Genomic DNA, 17,687 nt, shown 5'->3' with positions numbered 1-17,687 from the left:
CATTGTTTATAAATATAACAAAAGAGTTTCCGGTCCCATTGTTAAACTCAGCATGTGATCTGTGAATTACAAAGTGGTTTATGTAGGTATAGCATCTGATTAAATGCCTACCCAGAAGATACACCTAATAGTTCCCATGTGGTAAAGTTGCTACATGTCTCGTAAACAACAAGGGGCACGACAGTCATATGTGAAAGTCTCTCCCCTGCACCACACCTCTCAGATGCCATACTTTGTTCCACACTACTGCTCCTTCCCAGAAAGTAGCAGCTGAGCCATCCAGGGAACGAGCCTGAGGGGGTTTGTCAGACAGGATGGGTCTTTCGCCCTAAGGAGGCTCATGTAGACTGTTCAGAGGTTCCAGGATCAGTCACTCCAACAAAAAATCAGAGGGAGGGCCAAGTTAAGCACTCTCAGCAGCTTACCAGACAGGGCTCCATCATCATGATCTCGAATGAAAAAGAAGGTGAAGTATTTTATTAATTCTCTTGCTAACCCCATCTTGCATGACATAACCTTTAAAAACAAAACAGACGGAATGTTAGCTATCCACTAGCATGAATAACAAAGATGTTCAGTTCAGTACCTATTAAAGTAACTTAATTTTTAAAATTTCCCTTATGTTCTATTTAACTGCTCATTTGAAAGCAAGTAGAACCTTTCCCACGTTGCAGTCTTTGAGTTTCTGAGGAGTTCCATAAGTTTCAAAGGAATGTAAAAGTGTAGTAAAACTGAAAATGCTTTGTACTCTGACATGCATCTAAGTGTACTCCAATGCAAGGCATCTGCCCTGTTACTCCAGGTCTTTACTATCAAATCCTCAAATCTTCTTGTACAGTAATCACTGTATTCTCTGTGCAAATAACAATATTCAAGAGCATCGCAAATAAATATTTCTAAACAATTTGTGTATTTTCCAAGCTGTAGAGTTGCACTACAATTGTAGTATTGCACTTCTAGGAAATATCTAACCCTTCTCTGAAAGCAACAGGCATGCTAGCAGGTTTCTGCACTTCTGTGCGAAGGCTTCTGTCAAGAGTAGACTTGGGCTCTGTTGACCTTTCATTATTGACAGTGCATAAGAAGGAAAAATCTTACCCAACCTGACATTTGGACATGTAATAGCTACATAACTTGATGTGGCCCCTCCACATCTTTTTTTGAAAAAGGACAGAAGTGGCACCTATGAAAAAGCCTAGAAGCGATCTGCAGAACCAGCTGCACAATGGGATAATGGGGACAGAAAAGTCAGGCAGAGTTGAGAACAGTAAAAGCTGGTTCAGATCGGGGCAGACAATCGTCTTGTCTTGCTTTAGGTCCTGAAAAAACATCAAAGCATTAGTTAAAGCAGCCATAACCTCAAAGAGCACAGTGCTATTACAGCGTTCCCAGCTTCTGCAGTATCCGTAATCTTCTGAGCTCACTCAGGAAAGTGAGTGTGAGAACAGCAAGAAAACTCTCCACCCTGGAGAACACTCCTGTCGTAGCTCATCTGGCAGATTGTGCAACCCGATAGGGGAGTCATACATTGTTCAGAGAAGCTGGACTTCCTTTTGTCTGAACATGAGGTGGAGGTACTGGTTTTCAGACTTCTTCCATAAGGTGCCAATCCTGAAACATTTCCAGCTCCATGTCACACTGAAAGCATTGTAAATTCACTTATCTCCTCAGTTCAGAAGGGTTTTCCCCCAGCTGTACCAGCTGGTTTGGAAAGCAGACATGTTTTTGTCCATAGAAAAAGCAGACAATCTAAATATAGGTTGACAAGAATCGCTCCAAGTTAAAATTAAGAAACACATATTTGAGGTTTTCCTTATCCTTGTTAATATCAGGGCTGTTACCGGAGAGGGCAGCAGAGCGTACAACGCGCTTGCCTCACACTCATCACCAGAATGGGAAGAAACTTTCAGAAGTTCAAACACAAAAACAAAGAAGTGAACAATCAGCAGCACCATCTTTTATTCTGTCTGCCTCTGTGCTAAGAAGTCCCCACAAATTACTTGAAATTGGCCACAAAGCTTCAACATATGACCCCTTAGTTGCATAATTCTAACTGAACCAGATGGCATTTCCCAGGAAAGTCAGGCATATTATATTCAGCAGGATTTTGAATTATTTCATTTCTTGGAGTGAGGCATAGTCTGGTAGTGGTTGGTCCGAGCACGACCAACGATGCTGGGGAGTGACAGCTGCAAAATCTCCTTCCACTGCAAAAGGACAGTGAATGTAGAAGCACATCTACAGTGAGGAAACCTAAATACTTCCTAAAAGTCCTGTCTTGTCTTTAAGACCACCAGAGAAGAAATGGTGTCTGCAGTATATCAAATGTATTTGTTTCTTTAAAATACTACAAAAACGTTAAGCCTCTATAAATGCAATATACAAAGCAATGTACAATGTTGCTGTCTGGCTTTGAAATTACCTTGATCCACTGTAAAATTAACAAGGTTATCAAGCCCAAATTATTAGCGTTTTTAAAGCGTATTGGCAAATCCTTTCCTTACTCAAGGTCCTTATGCAAATTTCCTGCCTGAAATGTCTCCTTACTTCTTCCACCCTATTAGCACCAACTTCCCTCTTCCCCAAATCAAAATTCCTATCTCCTTGCTGCCTCCAACACTTTTTTGCCTTCAGCATCTCCCACCCGACTCTCAGCCTCCACAAGTCTCCTCTTGCAGGGTCTAAGGCCGGCTCTGACACTTCCCTTCCCCTGGAAGAACCGGTCCCAGCATTGCCCCGGGAGATGCAAACCCCATGGCAGAACAAAGCCAGCTGCCTTCACACAGCAACAGGTTACCCTGCCTTATCCAGCTCACGATAACCATGCACGGATGGTGTGTACTCTGCAGACGGGCTAATACCTAGCAGCTTGGAGGAGGGCAGCGATTATTGCTGCTACGATTAGGGAATGGGAGGAACCAAGGATGAGGCTTCAACCTTGCCCGTGCACACATACACACACGTACTTACAGTGTGCACAACCACTGTTGCTCCTCCTCTCCAGGTATGGGGAAGGAAACCCAGCAGGAATTTTCAAGCATGAGCCAGCCAGTTGTGTCAACATTTGGTTGCTACTAGCTTCACAATTTAACTAGCAATTGTTTACTATATGGGTCACAACAGCTGTTACAGACATCCCAGAGCCACAGTGCTAGAATCGTGCCAATATTGCAAAGGAAGTCGCAGTTTCACAAGTAAACGTCAGGGGACACAGAACAAGTAAAGGAGAAGCATGCAGAAAAGCCAAGACTTTCTAATTGCACAGTAACGTTTCACAACAGCGTACTACTTAAGACTTAAGCCAAGACTAGGCCATCACTTTTTACTACAGAGTTCAAGCTCTCTCACCTAAACTCTGCCAAAATCACAGAATCATTAAGGTTGGAAAAGACCTCCAAGATCATCTGGTCCAACCATCACCATACCGCCAATGTTACCCACTAAACCATGTCCCCAAGCACCACGTCCAACCTTTCCTTGAACACCCCCAAGGACGGTGACTCCACCACCTCCCTGGGCAACCCGTCCCAGTGCCTGACTGCTCTTTCTGAGAGGCAATGTCTCCTGATTGTTTTAATTGTTGAAGAGTAGTGCTTACATTGAGTCAAGGACTTTTCAGCTTCTGACACTGCCCTGCCAGCGAGGAGGCTGGGGGTGCAGGAGGAGCTGGGAGGGGACAGACCCAGGACAGCTGACCCCATCTGGCCAAATGGGTATTCCATACCACATGGTGTCATGCGGAACAATTAATATGGGGTGGGCTGGCCGGGGGGGTGGGGACGGGACCAGCTGCTGGGGGATAGGCTGGGCATCGGTCAGCAGGGGGTGAGCAATTGCATTGTGCATCACTTGTTTTGTACACATTATTAGTAGTAGTACTACTATCATTATTATTATTATTATGGGACTTTGCTCCCCCAGCCTCTATCTACGGGTTCAGGGAAACAAAAGACTTGGGAAGCCCAAGTAGCAGTGCAGACGGAGGCAAAGAAGTTGCTGAGTACCTCAGCCTTCTCCATGTCAGTCGTTACCAATCACTCAGATACAGAAACTCACTCCTAATATAAGAAATTAGCCACCCATAATCGCTTACACACTACTATTTTCACCCCTAATCGCTTACACACTACTATTTTCACCCCTAAGTCTATTTTCACAAATGTTAAAGGCACATGGTGACCCTTGGGGACTCCTCCTGTCACCCCAGAGCAGCAGCCCGAAGGAAGCTGGGTCCTCTCTTGTGCTCTTCCTCCAGGTTCTGTGCAGGAGATGCCACCTCTCACACATGGACTGGGGGATGAGAAAGAAGCGCTCACACAACCCCTGAGAATCGGCAACAGAGTTCTTTAGTGCCGGGACATCTTGCAGGTGAGGCCACAGAATTTCCGTGGTGTTTGGTGGCTCCAGGCTAATGCTTGGGATGGAGCCTGCGAGATGAGTAGGGAGCTCGCCGGGCACTGCTGCGATGCTGTTTGAGCGCTCGGAAGACAGGTAGCAAAGACCTGCCGGGGTAGTTCCAGGTCTGCTCTGGCCGAGGTGGATCCACTTCCATTGATTCCTCCACATCTGGTGGATCCATCTCCATGGGCTCCATGGTGTTTGGCAGAAGGACAAGCCAGTCCTTGCCCAGGACTGCCCAAACAGGATGCCTTCCATCAGGGATGTTTTCAGGCCAGGGTGCTGAAGCAGGGGGTCGTCCAGTTCCATGCTTTGGTCCCATGCCACTGTCCAGCTGATTTGCATGCATGGGTTCAATGTTGCCATCTGTTTTATGGCAATGGCTGGGTCCCACACTGTATTCTGGACGATTGGCATGCCTCTGCTCCCTGTGGATGTCTGCCTGGCGCTCCTGCCTTTGCCCCATGCCACCGTTGTGCCAGTGGTTAGGCCCAGGTCCCCTGTCGCTGTATGTGTGAGGGGCCGGCCTGTTCCCCGCGTCATCGCGGTGCCAATGGTACCGCCTGCAAGTGTCTGTGGGCTGCGCGCCAGAGGTCCCTCGAGCACTGGTGTCAGTTGTGCTGCAGGCGCTTTCCCTCTGCCCACGACACTTCTTCTCGTTAGGTGCGTTCCTTCTCGGTGCTTCCTTGGACTGCACAGCTGTCCTCACACCGAGGAGGCCTGCTGCTCGCCTTGCTGTTTCTAGTCGTCTTCCTGCCACACAAGATGGCTGTCAGAGGGCCTAGAAGCTCAGCGAGTGGTGGGACAGCTGCAGGGGTCCTGTTTTATAGGGCCCAGAGCAAAGGCAGGGCAGTGGTGGCCACTGTGACCTCAGCAAGGCTCTGTGATGGAGTGGCCCACACATGGCCAAAGGTGGCTGTGTTGGGAGCGGCCTGGAAGATGCCCTCACATGGATGGGGGAGGGTTGGGTGGGCTGAGGGTCCCTTTTTTCTTTGCAACCTTCACGAAGGTTGGAAGAGACCTCCAAGATCATCTGCTCCAACCATCACCCTACTACCAAAATCACCCACTAAACCATGTCCCTAAGCACCAAGTCCAACCTTTCCTTGAACACCCCGTGTCCACCAAAAGGAAAAATAAAAATTATTTTCTGATTCTATCATAAACGAAGGAAACTAAATTGACAGCAAAATGCCACAGAAGGAGAGGGAACATAACATTAGGGAGATATATTTATGAATAAGCATAAGAACCAGTGTTCACCTGCAAAATCAGGAACACCCCCAGCACAACAGAACCCTCAAAACCCACAGAATGTATTATTGTACTTCCTCAGATAGGGAGTTTTACTCTTTCTTGACTGAAATGATCTTCATTTTTGCCCACTTCTCACAAATGGAAAATTTCCACACAATTCTAGAAACCCATTACCTGTAATATTCTTTCTGCAGTGTCTGATGTCTGGATATCAAGAGTAATACTGCTGCCATCAGCAAGGTAAACATCCAGAAATGCTCTCTGGGTTTGGATCTTAAATGTAGCCTGTTAGGTAGAAACAGAACATTGTTTTACTGCTTCCCATATTGCTGGCGTGCTTCTGAAGATGCTGATGCTCCATTTCTCTATTTACTCCAGCAAAATTAGCAATTAAAATCACTCTTTACTAAACAATAAGTTACTGAAATTACTGCTAGAGCTTGCAGACGACAAACAAAAAAAAACAATCATGAAGAATAGCCAGTGGGAAGATATTGCAGAATCAAGGGAGGGTCATTTTGATGTTAAGCTGAGCATGGGTTACTTCATGCCTGTGTCTGTAGGAACAATATAGTCACTATCCTAGGAAGCAGAGAGACTAAGAAGGGGAGGTGGATAAACAGCTATATGTGAATATTCAAAGCCTCAATCTTGCCACAAGGAAAAATGCAGCCCTGTACCTGCAAATAGGAAAACCTCAAGTGAGATTAACGAGGTTATGATATCCTAATACAACAGAACCACTGCCACTGGAATACTGTGCAGTACCAGAGCCCAGGGTTCAAGAACACCACAAATGGGGAGGGGATGCAAAGAAGAAACCCAAAAGCACTATGAGGCCTGTTTTCTCACGACCTAAATAAGCGACCTCAGAGGTCTTTCTTATGTCTAGACATAAGAAAAACGTGATTTGCAATCCGGAGAACACACAGAAGCCAGATCCATTGGCTGTCAGCAGATGGTAGACACGGTTGGACTGGAAGTAAGGCACATATTTCTAACGGTAAGGTAGCACATGGGAATGGTGTGTTCTCCACTCTCTAGATGATTTTCCATAGCTCAAACTCAGAAAGCCCCGTGCCATGCTATGCATGAGAACTCAGGCTTACTTGTTGCAAGAGGAGGGACACTAGTTTGAGAATTCCCTTGGGGATGTGTCTGGATGAGGTGGCAGAAACTCATTGCTGCAGCTCCTTTTCCTGTTGACTGCCCTGTATCAGAGGACAACAATGGCCCTTCGAGCATTTTTATTAAGTAAGGAGAAATACTTCCCTTGAGATTCGAAGTGGAGGAAAATACTGTAATTGCACGTACTGCACGCAACATTAAATTTTAATTTCTCATATCCACCTCTGCTAGCTGATGGAGGATACAGAAAACTCCCTGGGAGCTATTAGGTGTCAAATACTCTTGGTATCTTGCTGCAAGCTTCATGGTGCCTGTACATAGCAGCCTCTCCTGACCCCTGACATGTCAGCAGGAGCTGGTGGCAGGACTGACATTTGTGCTGTGTGCTCCATTATCCATCCCCCTTTGGGTACCCTGGAGAGTGTCCAGTCAACTCACTTCACAGATTCATCACTATTTTGGGTCAGAAATACCATACTCTTCAGTTACCTTGAAATAACTTAAATAAGCCAAATGCAAACAGAAGTTACCTTGAAATAACTCTTAAATAAGATCAAATGCAAATAAAAGGTATTGTCTTCCAGAACGTCTATTAAGAATATGTTAACAAAAGTTTGTAAAAAGATATATGTCAAGGGAAAAAAAAACACAACAAAACATTCTTATTTAAACAGACTTTCCACAGATTTTCCTAATACCCAGTATCTCACCCAGTTATTTCAGATGCATATGCATCTGTTCGCATGCATTAAAAAACAAGAGAACTACTTCTGAGGGCATTAGCCAATGCCCTGTCGGAAGTCCTTCTGAAGATCCACTCAGATTTACTCTTTATTCCCAAACTAATTTCCTTCTTACCAGGAAACAGGACTGGTCATTCCTCTTAATTAAAAGAAGCAGTACTTTGCTTTTGTGGAGATATAATAGTCTCACACATCAGTGGTCACCTCCTCTGCTTACCCGAGGAATTAACCATTTTCCTCAAACTGGAAGGAACAAATTTTGCAAAAGCGAAGGCTCACCATACACTGCAGTATGCGCTTCTGGGTGTGGGTCTGGCTGCTAACGTTGGAACCCAGAGGACACAGAGGACTTAAAGCATCTCCTTCTACCAGATCCTCACCGCTGCTGCTCTCACAGCCTGGGTACAAGCCACCTCGGCCACTGTGGCAGCCCATGGTCAGAGTGGCTAACATCACTTTACCCTTCTGCCACTCGGAGAGGGAGTCACACCTTGCACCACCCTGTTTGCCACCTCACTGCTCCGCAGTGATAAGGGACAGGAGAAAAGCACGATCCAAACTTTGAGCTGCTTCCAAACAGCTTGAATTCTCCAAGAACACCATGCAGCGTATTGGTAAGCAGATTAATTTGAGGATCTACAATAAATGACTCATTAGAGAAAAGAAAATCTCAATTCCATCCAGAATAGTCTCATTAAGGATTTCTGCTTAATACTTAGGCTAGTGGTTTCCACAGTCTTCTTTTGCATCTGCTTTAATTTCTCATGTATGACTGCACACCAAACTACAGGCACAGCTTCATCTCATGGTCCTAGGGACAAATTCCCTACTTCCTTATCTCTAACTTTTGATAATATTCTCTTACCATGTCTATAGCACAGAAAATCAGAAGAATTATCTTAAACTGTTGAGTTTGGGCATTTTTCCCCCCTTTATCATATGTTTTACCCCAGAAAGCAAAATTGCCCATGCCAGAAACACTGCACATTGTTCAGTGTTATAAATATTTGTGTTTAGCCCCTTATCAGCAAGGTATTGTTAAGACCAAAAAATTACTTACATAAAAACAAAAGGAGGAAACAGTGCAGTCTGTAAGGCAGAAGACAGTATTAAATCAAGAAAGACAAATACAGACATGTCCCTAAAACAACATAAAAGAATCCAGAATAAGTTTAAAGCACATATGAAGGGAAGAGTGCTTATCAGCGTTAGTGACAATCCATTTAGGGAGGGCACATGGCAGTTACAACCACTTCCAAAATGGTCAGAGAAATACTTTTGAAAGAAGCTTGCAGCAGTGAATCAGAAAGGTTCAGATCTTCTCCCAAACTGCTGTTTTAGTTTTAGAAAAAGCATCAGCTCTTGCTTCCATCTGCTTGCATCAGGCTCCGACATCTAAGAAAAATTATTGTATTTTGGCAGCTGTACACGTCCAGTAGTACTCTCCACATTTCCTACACTTTTGGTCCTGAAATTCAGGAAACTTGCCGTGTAATGAGAATTGCATTTCTTGCATTCCTTAATACTGCTTATTCGAATCTTCCCCTACTGCTGCCACTGTTACCTGTGGTAAAATCTCCTGAGACACCTGAACTGCTGCCTGCTCCCCACTTGCCTACCCCAGGAGGCTGAAGCACAGCTCCATCATTAATGTAATACAAAATCATACAGAGCTGCTCAGGGATTTGGGATTTTCTCTGGGGTTTGGTTTAGATGGAAAGAAAAGTTTTGCAAAAAAATGCCTATTGTATAGTTTCCCCACAGGAAACAAAACCAAAAAACAACACTTTCCTCCTAGTTTTCTCCCCAGAAAACAAAGTTAAATGATTCTCTTTTAACAGAAGTCAGCACTAAGCCGAACCCTCTTCAAGGTCTCAAGGGCTTTGCTGCTCATCTAAGAAGCATGGTCCATAAAAGGAGAAAGGGCATGTATTAAGGCTCTTAAGCACAATATCTTTGTAAAGAACAGCAGGTTAGGAAACTGAATTGAATCTTAACATTGAAACAAAAATAAAACAGACATCTTTGAATTAAAGTTCTTCAGAACTTTCTATACTAGAGACATCCTCACCACAGCATACAGCAAAGACTGGAAAGTACAGGGACTTCCCACATGAAATTCAGATTTCTGGCCAGCTGCACTTTTGAAATGGAAGTTCATAAATAAGAAGCCCAGCCTGATTTGATAAGGAATAACATTTTTAGAGTAGTACTGAGATTGGAGATGCTCAGCCTGACTTCTATTTGTGCGCATACAAATCCAAATATATTTGTGACTTACTGAGGGTGAGTACAGAGGAATATGTTACACGTGTGCGTTCCCCCACTGTGTGCACAAACAGCGAGTGCATTACAATCCCTCAAGGAAACAGCGGCTGCCTGGTCAGAGACAGGGGCTCTACCTAAGAAAATGCAGCCCGTGATCAGAACAGCTTTGACTCCTGGTAACAACTGCAGATTTCTGGGTTACGTTTTACATACACTCCCAACAGCATGCTCACCACATCTCCCTCAAGTATTTAATCCCTGGCCTCACGCTTGCTCCCAGGAAGGAGAACTGCCTTATGTTGGAGTCCTTTGATAAAGGACCACGTAGGAACACTGCTTTGCCTGTTATCAGGCACTGTTTGGCTGTATTTGCTCAAGTACTCAGAAACTTTCCATCTGTGTTTTTGGCAGCACCTGAATACTTTTGTTCATGCTAAAGACTGCTGCTTACCAGCAGCACAGGCTGGAAGAGGTGATCACCAGCTCCAAACCAGGGGAAGAGGTCTCAGTGTTTTTCAGAAATGCATAATGACTGGCTGCACTCCCAGCCGCACCCCGAATATATCGCATTAATCCACGGATGTCCAACGCAGAGACAGATCGTGCTCTCGGATTACACTCAGGGATAGAGATGGTCTGCATTAAAACGAGGCTGATAGGGATGTACACACCTGCCCATACTTTCTCCTGATGAAAAAGAGCAGGAAGCGACACAGCCACAAAGGTCTCATCTTGTTAACGTTAATGACTTCCTGCAAGAACTGTGCCTTTTGTCATTAGGGGCTGGAGGCAGCAGGATATATACTGAATCTGTCTCTCCGGCTTGGTCACTGGCCAAGTTTTCAGAGCCAAGACGAGGAGAGGGTAAGGGTGGCACATTATGAGTCTGGTTATTCAACTGGACTACACAGTGGTGCTGGTTAATCTTTCGGTGATGCTTGTTTTGAGCAAAGCATCCATTATCCAAAGCTGCTTCCACGAGCACCAGGAGCCCTGCGGTCCCCTGAGGGTCCCCCCGGAAGATCAGGCTGCTGGTGAGACAGCCACAACATGCCTGCTATCAGGAGCAAACTGTGACAACCTATGCAACTGGTGCTGAGCAAAAACGAGGGCCTGGAAGGCAGGGTTAAACTGCATGGGCTTGTCTCCGCTTGAAAAGTTCGCCCTGCTAGACATGGTCAGGGGAATGCAGCAGGTTGGCATGATACTGAATGCAGATATGTCACCTCCAGCACTGTGTCAGCTGTGGTCCCCACACAGCACTCCCACTCTGTGGGTCTTGGCACACCCTTCACAACCCCGTTCTGAAGTAAAACACAGGGCAAAAACCAAAAAGGCCTCAAGTTCAGCTTTTTTTTTTTTTTCCCTTTGCATCTTCTATTTTAGCCAGTGACTAAATATACATACAAACAGCTTCAGCTAGAAGCTAAATGCTGCTAAGACAAGCCAAGAAAATGAAGCTTCTGCAAGCACTAACAGACTGAGAGGACAGCTCTAATGAAATAGAGAAGTGAAGGTGAAAAAAAGTCAGCAGTATGCTAGACTAGATCTTGCCTAAAAAAATCAATCTATCTTCTTATTCTATTTAAACCGAAGCCTCGCATTATAAAAGCAGCAGTGTTTTTACTTGCAGCCAGACCTGTGCTCAATAAATAGCTGCGGGGGGCAGAGAAGTCACGGACCAAGTCCCACTCCTCATCACCTGCAGTGGGGTCTCTCTGCCACTTCTCCCACATCAGCTGGCAGGCTGCTTGTACAAGTGTGCATTAACTTGCTCCAGGTAGAGCCAGAGCCAGCCCACATCACTGATGGAAAGGGAGCCTGCTGTTTCATCACGTTCCTGATGTTTTATTGAATCCTTGATTAATCATCCCTCTTGCGATGTAACAAACAGAGCAAGATTGAGGGGATTGCCTGGTTTTAGCACTCTGTAGCAGCAACACAAACTCTCACTGCGTTCACTCCTAAGGAACGCGTAGGGCACTAAGCGCTGCCTACACGTCTTCAACAGCAGAGAAGGAAAGCACAATGCAGAGGTGCTTTAAAGACAAATTTCACGTCTTTCAAAACTGTTACGGAAACTTTGTCACTCTGCCATAAAACGTTTCACAAGTCCCTTAATATACTAGTAGCTACGGGAACACGCACAACGAAGCCAGCCTGTTGAATGAGATTCCTTAATAGCCAAAATGAATACTTATTCAAACGTCTGCTGCACCAATTAAAGGCACTGTGCACAGCTAATGACAGTGGATGCGCTCATGTCTTTCGCAAAGTTATTTGATCTTTTGATCTCTCTTAGCAGTTTGTTCTTTGCCATAATGAAAGAACACAAAGCGCTGCTGCTATTTGTATTATGAAGCAGTAATTTGTGAAAGCACGACAATTGTAAGTTGAAATTGTAAACTGAAAAAGCCGGAGAACTACTGTCTTTGCCAAGCAGGAAGCTTAGACGTTGTGTATGAAAATCCATTGTACTGTGGATCAGAAATTTGGGTTAATTTTATGTCTCGAGAATGTACTGACCTGGCACTAACATTTAAGGTATAATTCAGTGCCTACCTTGAAATCTGCTAAATAACTGACGGCTTTTGGCAGCACAATCATCACTTGCCTTAATAAGCATGCACATAACTGTAAGTCAAATAAGTCCTGCACACGTCCTGATCAAGGGTCGCCTCCCCTCACCAGAAGTGCCTGCAGTAAAGAAAGAAACCTGGATGTACAGCATCATTTGTGAAGGTATGTTAAAAGAAATCCACAACGCTGCCATGACAAAAACCATCTTTAGACACTGCAAACGTGCACTTTCAAAACTTACTTCTTGCCAGAACTTTGTTAGAAAAAGTCAATTGGCATTGTTTGAGGGAAAATTGCAGGCATTCCTGACAGATTTAACTTTCTGTAGCGGACCTGTTATCGGTTTAATCAAGACTAATTAAGACTCAACGGTAATGGCTTGGAGTTATCTTTCGGGCTATGACAGGCACTGGATCAGAACTGAAGAGAGTGCTTCTCATGAAAGAAATTCTTAATGAGAAAGGGGCTTTTCATCCACTGGCTTGAGCACTTTGGTACATCTGAATTTAAGAGACTGTAAATAAACTTGATCTTTTTATTTACAAAGTATATAGGGAAAATCTTTCTAGAATTTGTTAGGAATATTTCTTCACAACATTTTCTACAGCCTTCCTGAACTCTCCTTCCACACCTTAATCGCATATAGAAGTTAAGAGGCCTTCAGACACAGAACTATTATTTGGGCCTTCAGAACTTCCCCTCTCCCCACAAAATCTCACTGGAAGCAAGGGTACAGCAACACTAGCAGCATGCCATGCACTTCCTAGAAAACTGAAGCACCATCCCCTTCCTCCAAGTGCCGCTGGAGTTGCAGTGTGCCCATCCCTTGCAGAACACGCTAGGCCAGGATAGAGCAGAGGATAAATATCCTATTTCTTAGTATGCTCATTACTTGCAGCTCCGTGCTGTGCTAGCTGAACTCATCAGCTGTCTGGCTGTGTCTGGGTAGCACAGGCAGAGCTTCTGGCCACTTGCAAAGCCAGGTGAACACACCTAAAAGTCCCTAAGGAATCACGACTGATTTCTGATTTTGCATTTACAACAGAGCTAGCACTACAGCAGAGAGTACATATGCTCATAAAATTTGATGATTATTCTCTCTTCTCCCCTCCTTCTATGCTTTTCCTCCAGCTCTCCATCCCTGCCAAAGAATCATACATGTCATGGGCCAAATTAAAGCAGATTTCAAAAGCCATCCGGGCTGCAGCAACCCAAATACACGCCAGACTATGCCCGTCACTACAGTTACAAGATAAGAGAACCTGACATTTCCACAGCAGTCATCAATATACTTATCAGCGCAAAGTACTGACACAACCAAAAAGCATTTACAGTTGCAAAATCCAAGAGAGGATGTAATCCCTCTATTGAGCTCTCACAAAGACTCTTCTGGGAACTGTTTAGAGGCAAAAAAGATTCATCAGATATGCCACAGGACATAACAAAGCAAACAGCTCTTTCCATGTGAGAAGCAAGTTTGTACATGGACAAAACAATAGCAATGCTACTATTATTGCCACCTAGCCTTCACAGAGAGCACGCTGTCACCAGAACTCGTGGCTTTACAAGACTGATATGCTAAGAACACAAGGAAAGGAAGATAGCAAAGGAAGCCTTTAACTCAGGAGGTAGGATAACATTTCAACTCTTTCATGTAAGAAATTATTTGTCTGAAAAAACTCAAAACTTACCAGCTGTAGCTTTCGGAAAAAGTTTATGAAGACATCACTCTTGGTAATGTTTGCATCCAAAGTAACTGAAAAACAAGAGTTAAAGGAGAAAAAGAGAATGACAGACTTAGCCAAAAGAGAATAAACATGGCCATTGTCTGAAAAAAATTAGATGTATACAATATGACTGCTGGTTAAACTGTCAGTGCTACTTTATCCATCCTTTGGTTTCTGCACAACTGTCTTTACAAGCCTGTTGTTAAATCACTGTGAAGCCATGAACAGTGCAAGATATACATGGTGCTGTTCTCCTGAAGAGGGACTACAGTAAAGTTCTTGGCCTCAACTCCATTGTTGCTTATGGTCAGTAACTCTAAAAGGAACCATTGAATACAAGACAGAGAGAGAGATTGAGAGAGAGAATCACTTCTTCACTTAGTAAGATTTTCCAGACTAATCTTGAGTTTGCTTTGGAAGTCTTGACACAAAGTATTTGATGCCAGAGGCTATAAAACCACTTTAAACTCATCCCCTGCCACACACCCTTTTGGGGGGGAGTAGTCAAAATGTATGGTTTTTTTTTTTTAATTATTATTATTATTTTTGTTGTTGTTTTTTAAATCTCTTGGCCTCTGTGAAACTCACGAGATACATTCCAGTGATCCTGCAGGCCTGGTTTATAACTCTGCTCACTACACCTGAGATTGAATTTATCTACAAACTCTTTTATCTTGTTATAATTATCATGTCTGCCTGGCAGCCCTTGAAGGGAAGAGGTTTACTCAGAACCCAGTTCCATGTTACGCTCCCACCAGTCCAAGGGCCTGTCTTCTCTTTTGCCTTCCCCTTTTTCCTCCCAGGCACGAGTTATCACACCTGACCCTGTGCCAGCTGTGTGTGAAGCTGCACCTTTGTATTTTGAGAAAGCTGAAGAAGAATTTAAGAGGAAAAATATGATATGCTGCTGTTCTGGAGCTGGTGAATCAATGGACAGGAGAAGGCTGCAACACTCAGCCCCTGCCTTTTAGGCACGTCCCTGCTCAGCTCAGTGTAGAAGGTAAAGCACCCTACGGTCACGTTTGGGGACACATCCTCAGAGGTTTCAGCCCCGTGTGTGGCAGCTGATCAGGTTGTGCTACAGGCAGGCTCACCATTCTGAAGGTACTGCTCCAGCTGAGACCGTCTCTCATCTGCCATCGACTTGGTCATCGCCAGGTAAAACTTTGGAGGGAAAGCAGGTACAGCTCTCCCAAAAACCTGCCTCAGCTGCAAAACAGACAAAGGAAAACTCTCCGTCAGTGAAGGTGGTCATAGTTTCCAAGAAGCTTTTGACGCTCTGTTGTTTTGACAGGAGTTGTTGCTGAGCTAGTGCAGATACCTGCTCAGCACCTCCCTGGTGGCCCTCAGGGCCCATGGCAAGGGCTAAATGGGGACCTTTGCCTGAGCAGCCAACAGAAGACAAGCCCAAGAGAGCAGCCTCTTTTGATGGGTGTCTCGTTTTTAGCCTTACCACTTCCTTTGGAGCTCCTGCTTCAAGTCAGAAAAGTAGCATTGTATTAACCTTATCAGCTAGGTCTACTACACCTCACTGGCAAACACAATAAGGTTACAGAGGTCTTCTCTTTCCAATAAGTCCATATAGGATCTCTTTAACCTATCACTGAACTACAGATTAAAAACTTCATTAAAAAAAAAAAAGTTGGTGAGTTCTGCCCCTGACTTCTGCTACCTCAGGGGCTTTTATTATTTTTCTGTCTTTCATCAGATCACATAATATTGTCAATGAAACAGAGAATCTGTCAGAAACACAAACTGTTTGAAAGATTGACTCTTCCTCCAGCTACATTAGGTGGCTAATATGATGTCTGTACAAACCTACCTCATTTATAAACAGACCTGAAAGGACTGCAAAACCACAATTACAGTATTGTACTAAAACATAAGACATTTCCAATGTAGGTTTGGGAAGTAGTTGGTCACTTGAAAGTGTAAAGTCTCTGCTCTGACATTTTCCAACTTGCGTTCTTAAAGGGGGCAGCAAGTTTGCATCAAGCATCTTCAAGTTAAGTGATGCTAAATTCTGCTGGATGTTGAGTTTCACTCTGACAGTGCCATAAGGGAGCAGGCTACTTCAAACTTCTAATACTTTGTTTAGGCAAATTACCTCAAGACAAGAATAAGCTCTGCTTACTTTCCCAATATACACATTACTAAACACAACAAAAAAAAATCAGTTAGCCTGTCTGGAGACCTTCTTTCACCTAAATCAAAACCATCTGTCATCCTATCAGTAAACTGACACTCCTATAGCATGCGGAGACATTACTACTAATTAAATTTTCAGCACCAGTATTCAACTCAGCAGTCAGTGTCACTAAATCCTGTGAGCTGACTTCTTCCTCCGGGCCCAGCTGCCCAAGTCTTTCGCATGATTCCAGCAGCTGAAGCTTGGAGAAGAAAAAAATGTTTACTTGTGCAAAAATTAGCAATACCTTCTCCCACTTGTCAGATAGGAAGAGGAGTCAGGCATACCCTCACAGCTCGACTTTCCCTACATTGGCAACACGTTGCTGTTTCTGAGTTCTTGATTACTAGATACGTGTGAATTGCTCCAAGATACACAGCACAAAAGGGTTAGATAGCACTACATGCTTTGGTTTTATGGAAAGCTAACAATAATAGCTGCTATAGAGTGCTTTTTATCTTCAAAGTCCTTCATGTTACGTGATCTTCCCCCAGGAGTGAAAAATATTTATCTCTGTTCTACAGGCAGGCAAAGTGAGGAGCTAGAGCAAGAAATTTGCCAGGAGCTGGAGCCACGATCACTACCAGGATGTCCTCTCTCCTCCCTCTCTGTTCAGGCCATGCCTCACCTGCAAAGCTGCACCATCTGTTATCACCCGTCTGCACAAACTGAGACTCTGGCTTATATATTTTTTTTTAATTAAAAAAAAAAAATCATCTCAGTGCTGGCTGCTTGGCAAATTTCTTGAAATACTGTTGTGTGTCCTCAGGATCAGGGCTAGAAGAGAAGCTTCTCCCTGCCAATAAGACTTTTTCATATGTCAAGGAGTTACAGAAACATGCCCCTAAATTCTGAAGTTTCTGAAGTTCTGAAGAACAGACCCAACAGCCCAGGCTACATTTCACATGCAAGCCAGCACCAACATAGAATCACAGAACCATTAAGGTTGGAAAAGCCCTCCAAGATCACCTGGTCCAACCAACCCCCTGCCACCAATGTCACCCACTGAACCATGTCCCCAAGCACCACGTCCAACCTTTCCTTGAACACCCTCAGGGACGGTGACTCCCCCACCTCCCTGGGCAACCTGTCCCAATGCCTGACTGCTCTTTCTGGGAAGAAATGTCTCCTCATTTCCAACCTGAACCTCCCCTGGCACAACTTGAGGCACAGAAGACCACACCTGGTGGTGCCAGGCACCAACAGCCTGTGCATCGCTGCCCTGCCAGGCCAACACCACTGCCAGAGTCAGGTCCTCCTCCCCCAAATCTGCTTCACACCATTCTTCCTTAAGTCTGTGTTTGTTTCTCCAACCTAAAGCCACCCAACACAAGACGCGCGTCTCAGCCCCGTGTGCCAGGGTGCCCTGCACACTGCAGCTGTCTCTTAGCTGGACGT

At 44.5% G+C, this 17,687-nt stretch overlaps 1 protein-coding gene across 3 annotated transcripts in view; it reads right to left on the bottom strand.

The window, feature by feature from the left end:
- The window catches only part of SNX31 (sorting nexin 31), a 32,212-nt gene that overhangs the window by 10,720 nt on the left and 3,805 nt on the right, over nucleotides 1-17,687 (bottom strand). For all 3 annotated transcript variants that reach the window (XM_083822614.1, XM_083822612.1, XM_083822613.1), the window contains 4 exons: nucleotides 15,196-15,310; nucleotides 14,066-14,130; nucleotides 5,830-5,940; nucleotides 426-516 (listed from right to left, as the gene is read on the bottom strand). In XM_083822614.1, coding sequence (XP_083678740.1) covers nucleotides 426-516; nucleotides 5,830-5,940; nucleotides 14,066-14,130; nucleotides 15,196-15,253 — 325 coding nt within the window. In that variant the 5' untranslated portion in view covers nucleotides 15,254-15,310. The remainder of the gene's footprint in view (nucleotides 1-425; nucleotides 517-5,829; nucleotides 5,941-14,065; nucleotides 14,131-15,195; nucleotides 15,311-17,687) is intronic.

This window comes from Anser anser (genome assembly GCF_964211835.1).
Source record: "Anser anser genome assembly, chromosome: 2".
Classification (NCBI taxonomy): Eukaryota; Metazoa; Chordata; class Aves; order Anseriformes; family Anatidae; genus Anser; species Anser anser.
The sequence above is the reverse complement of the archived record's forward strand: the minus strand, read 5'-3'. Positions and strand labels throughout refer to the sequence as shown.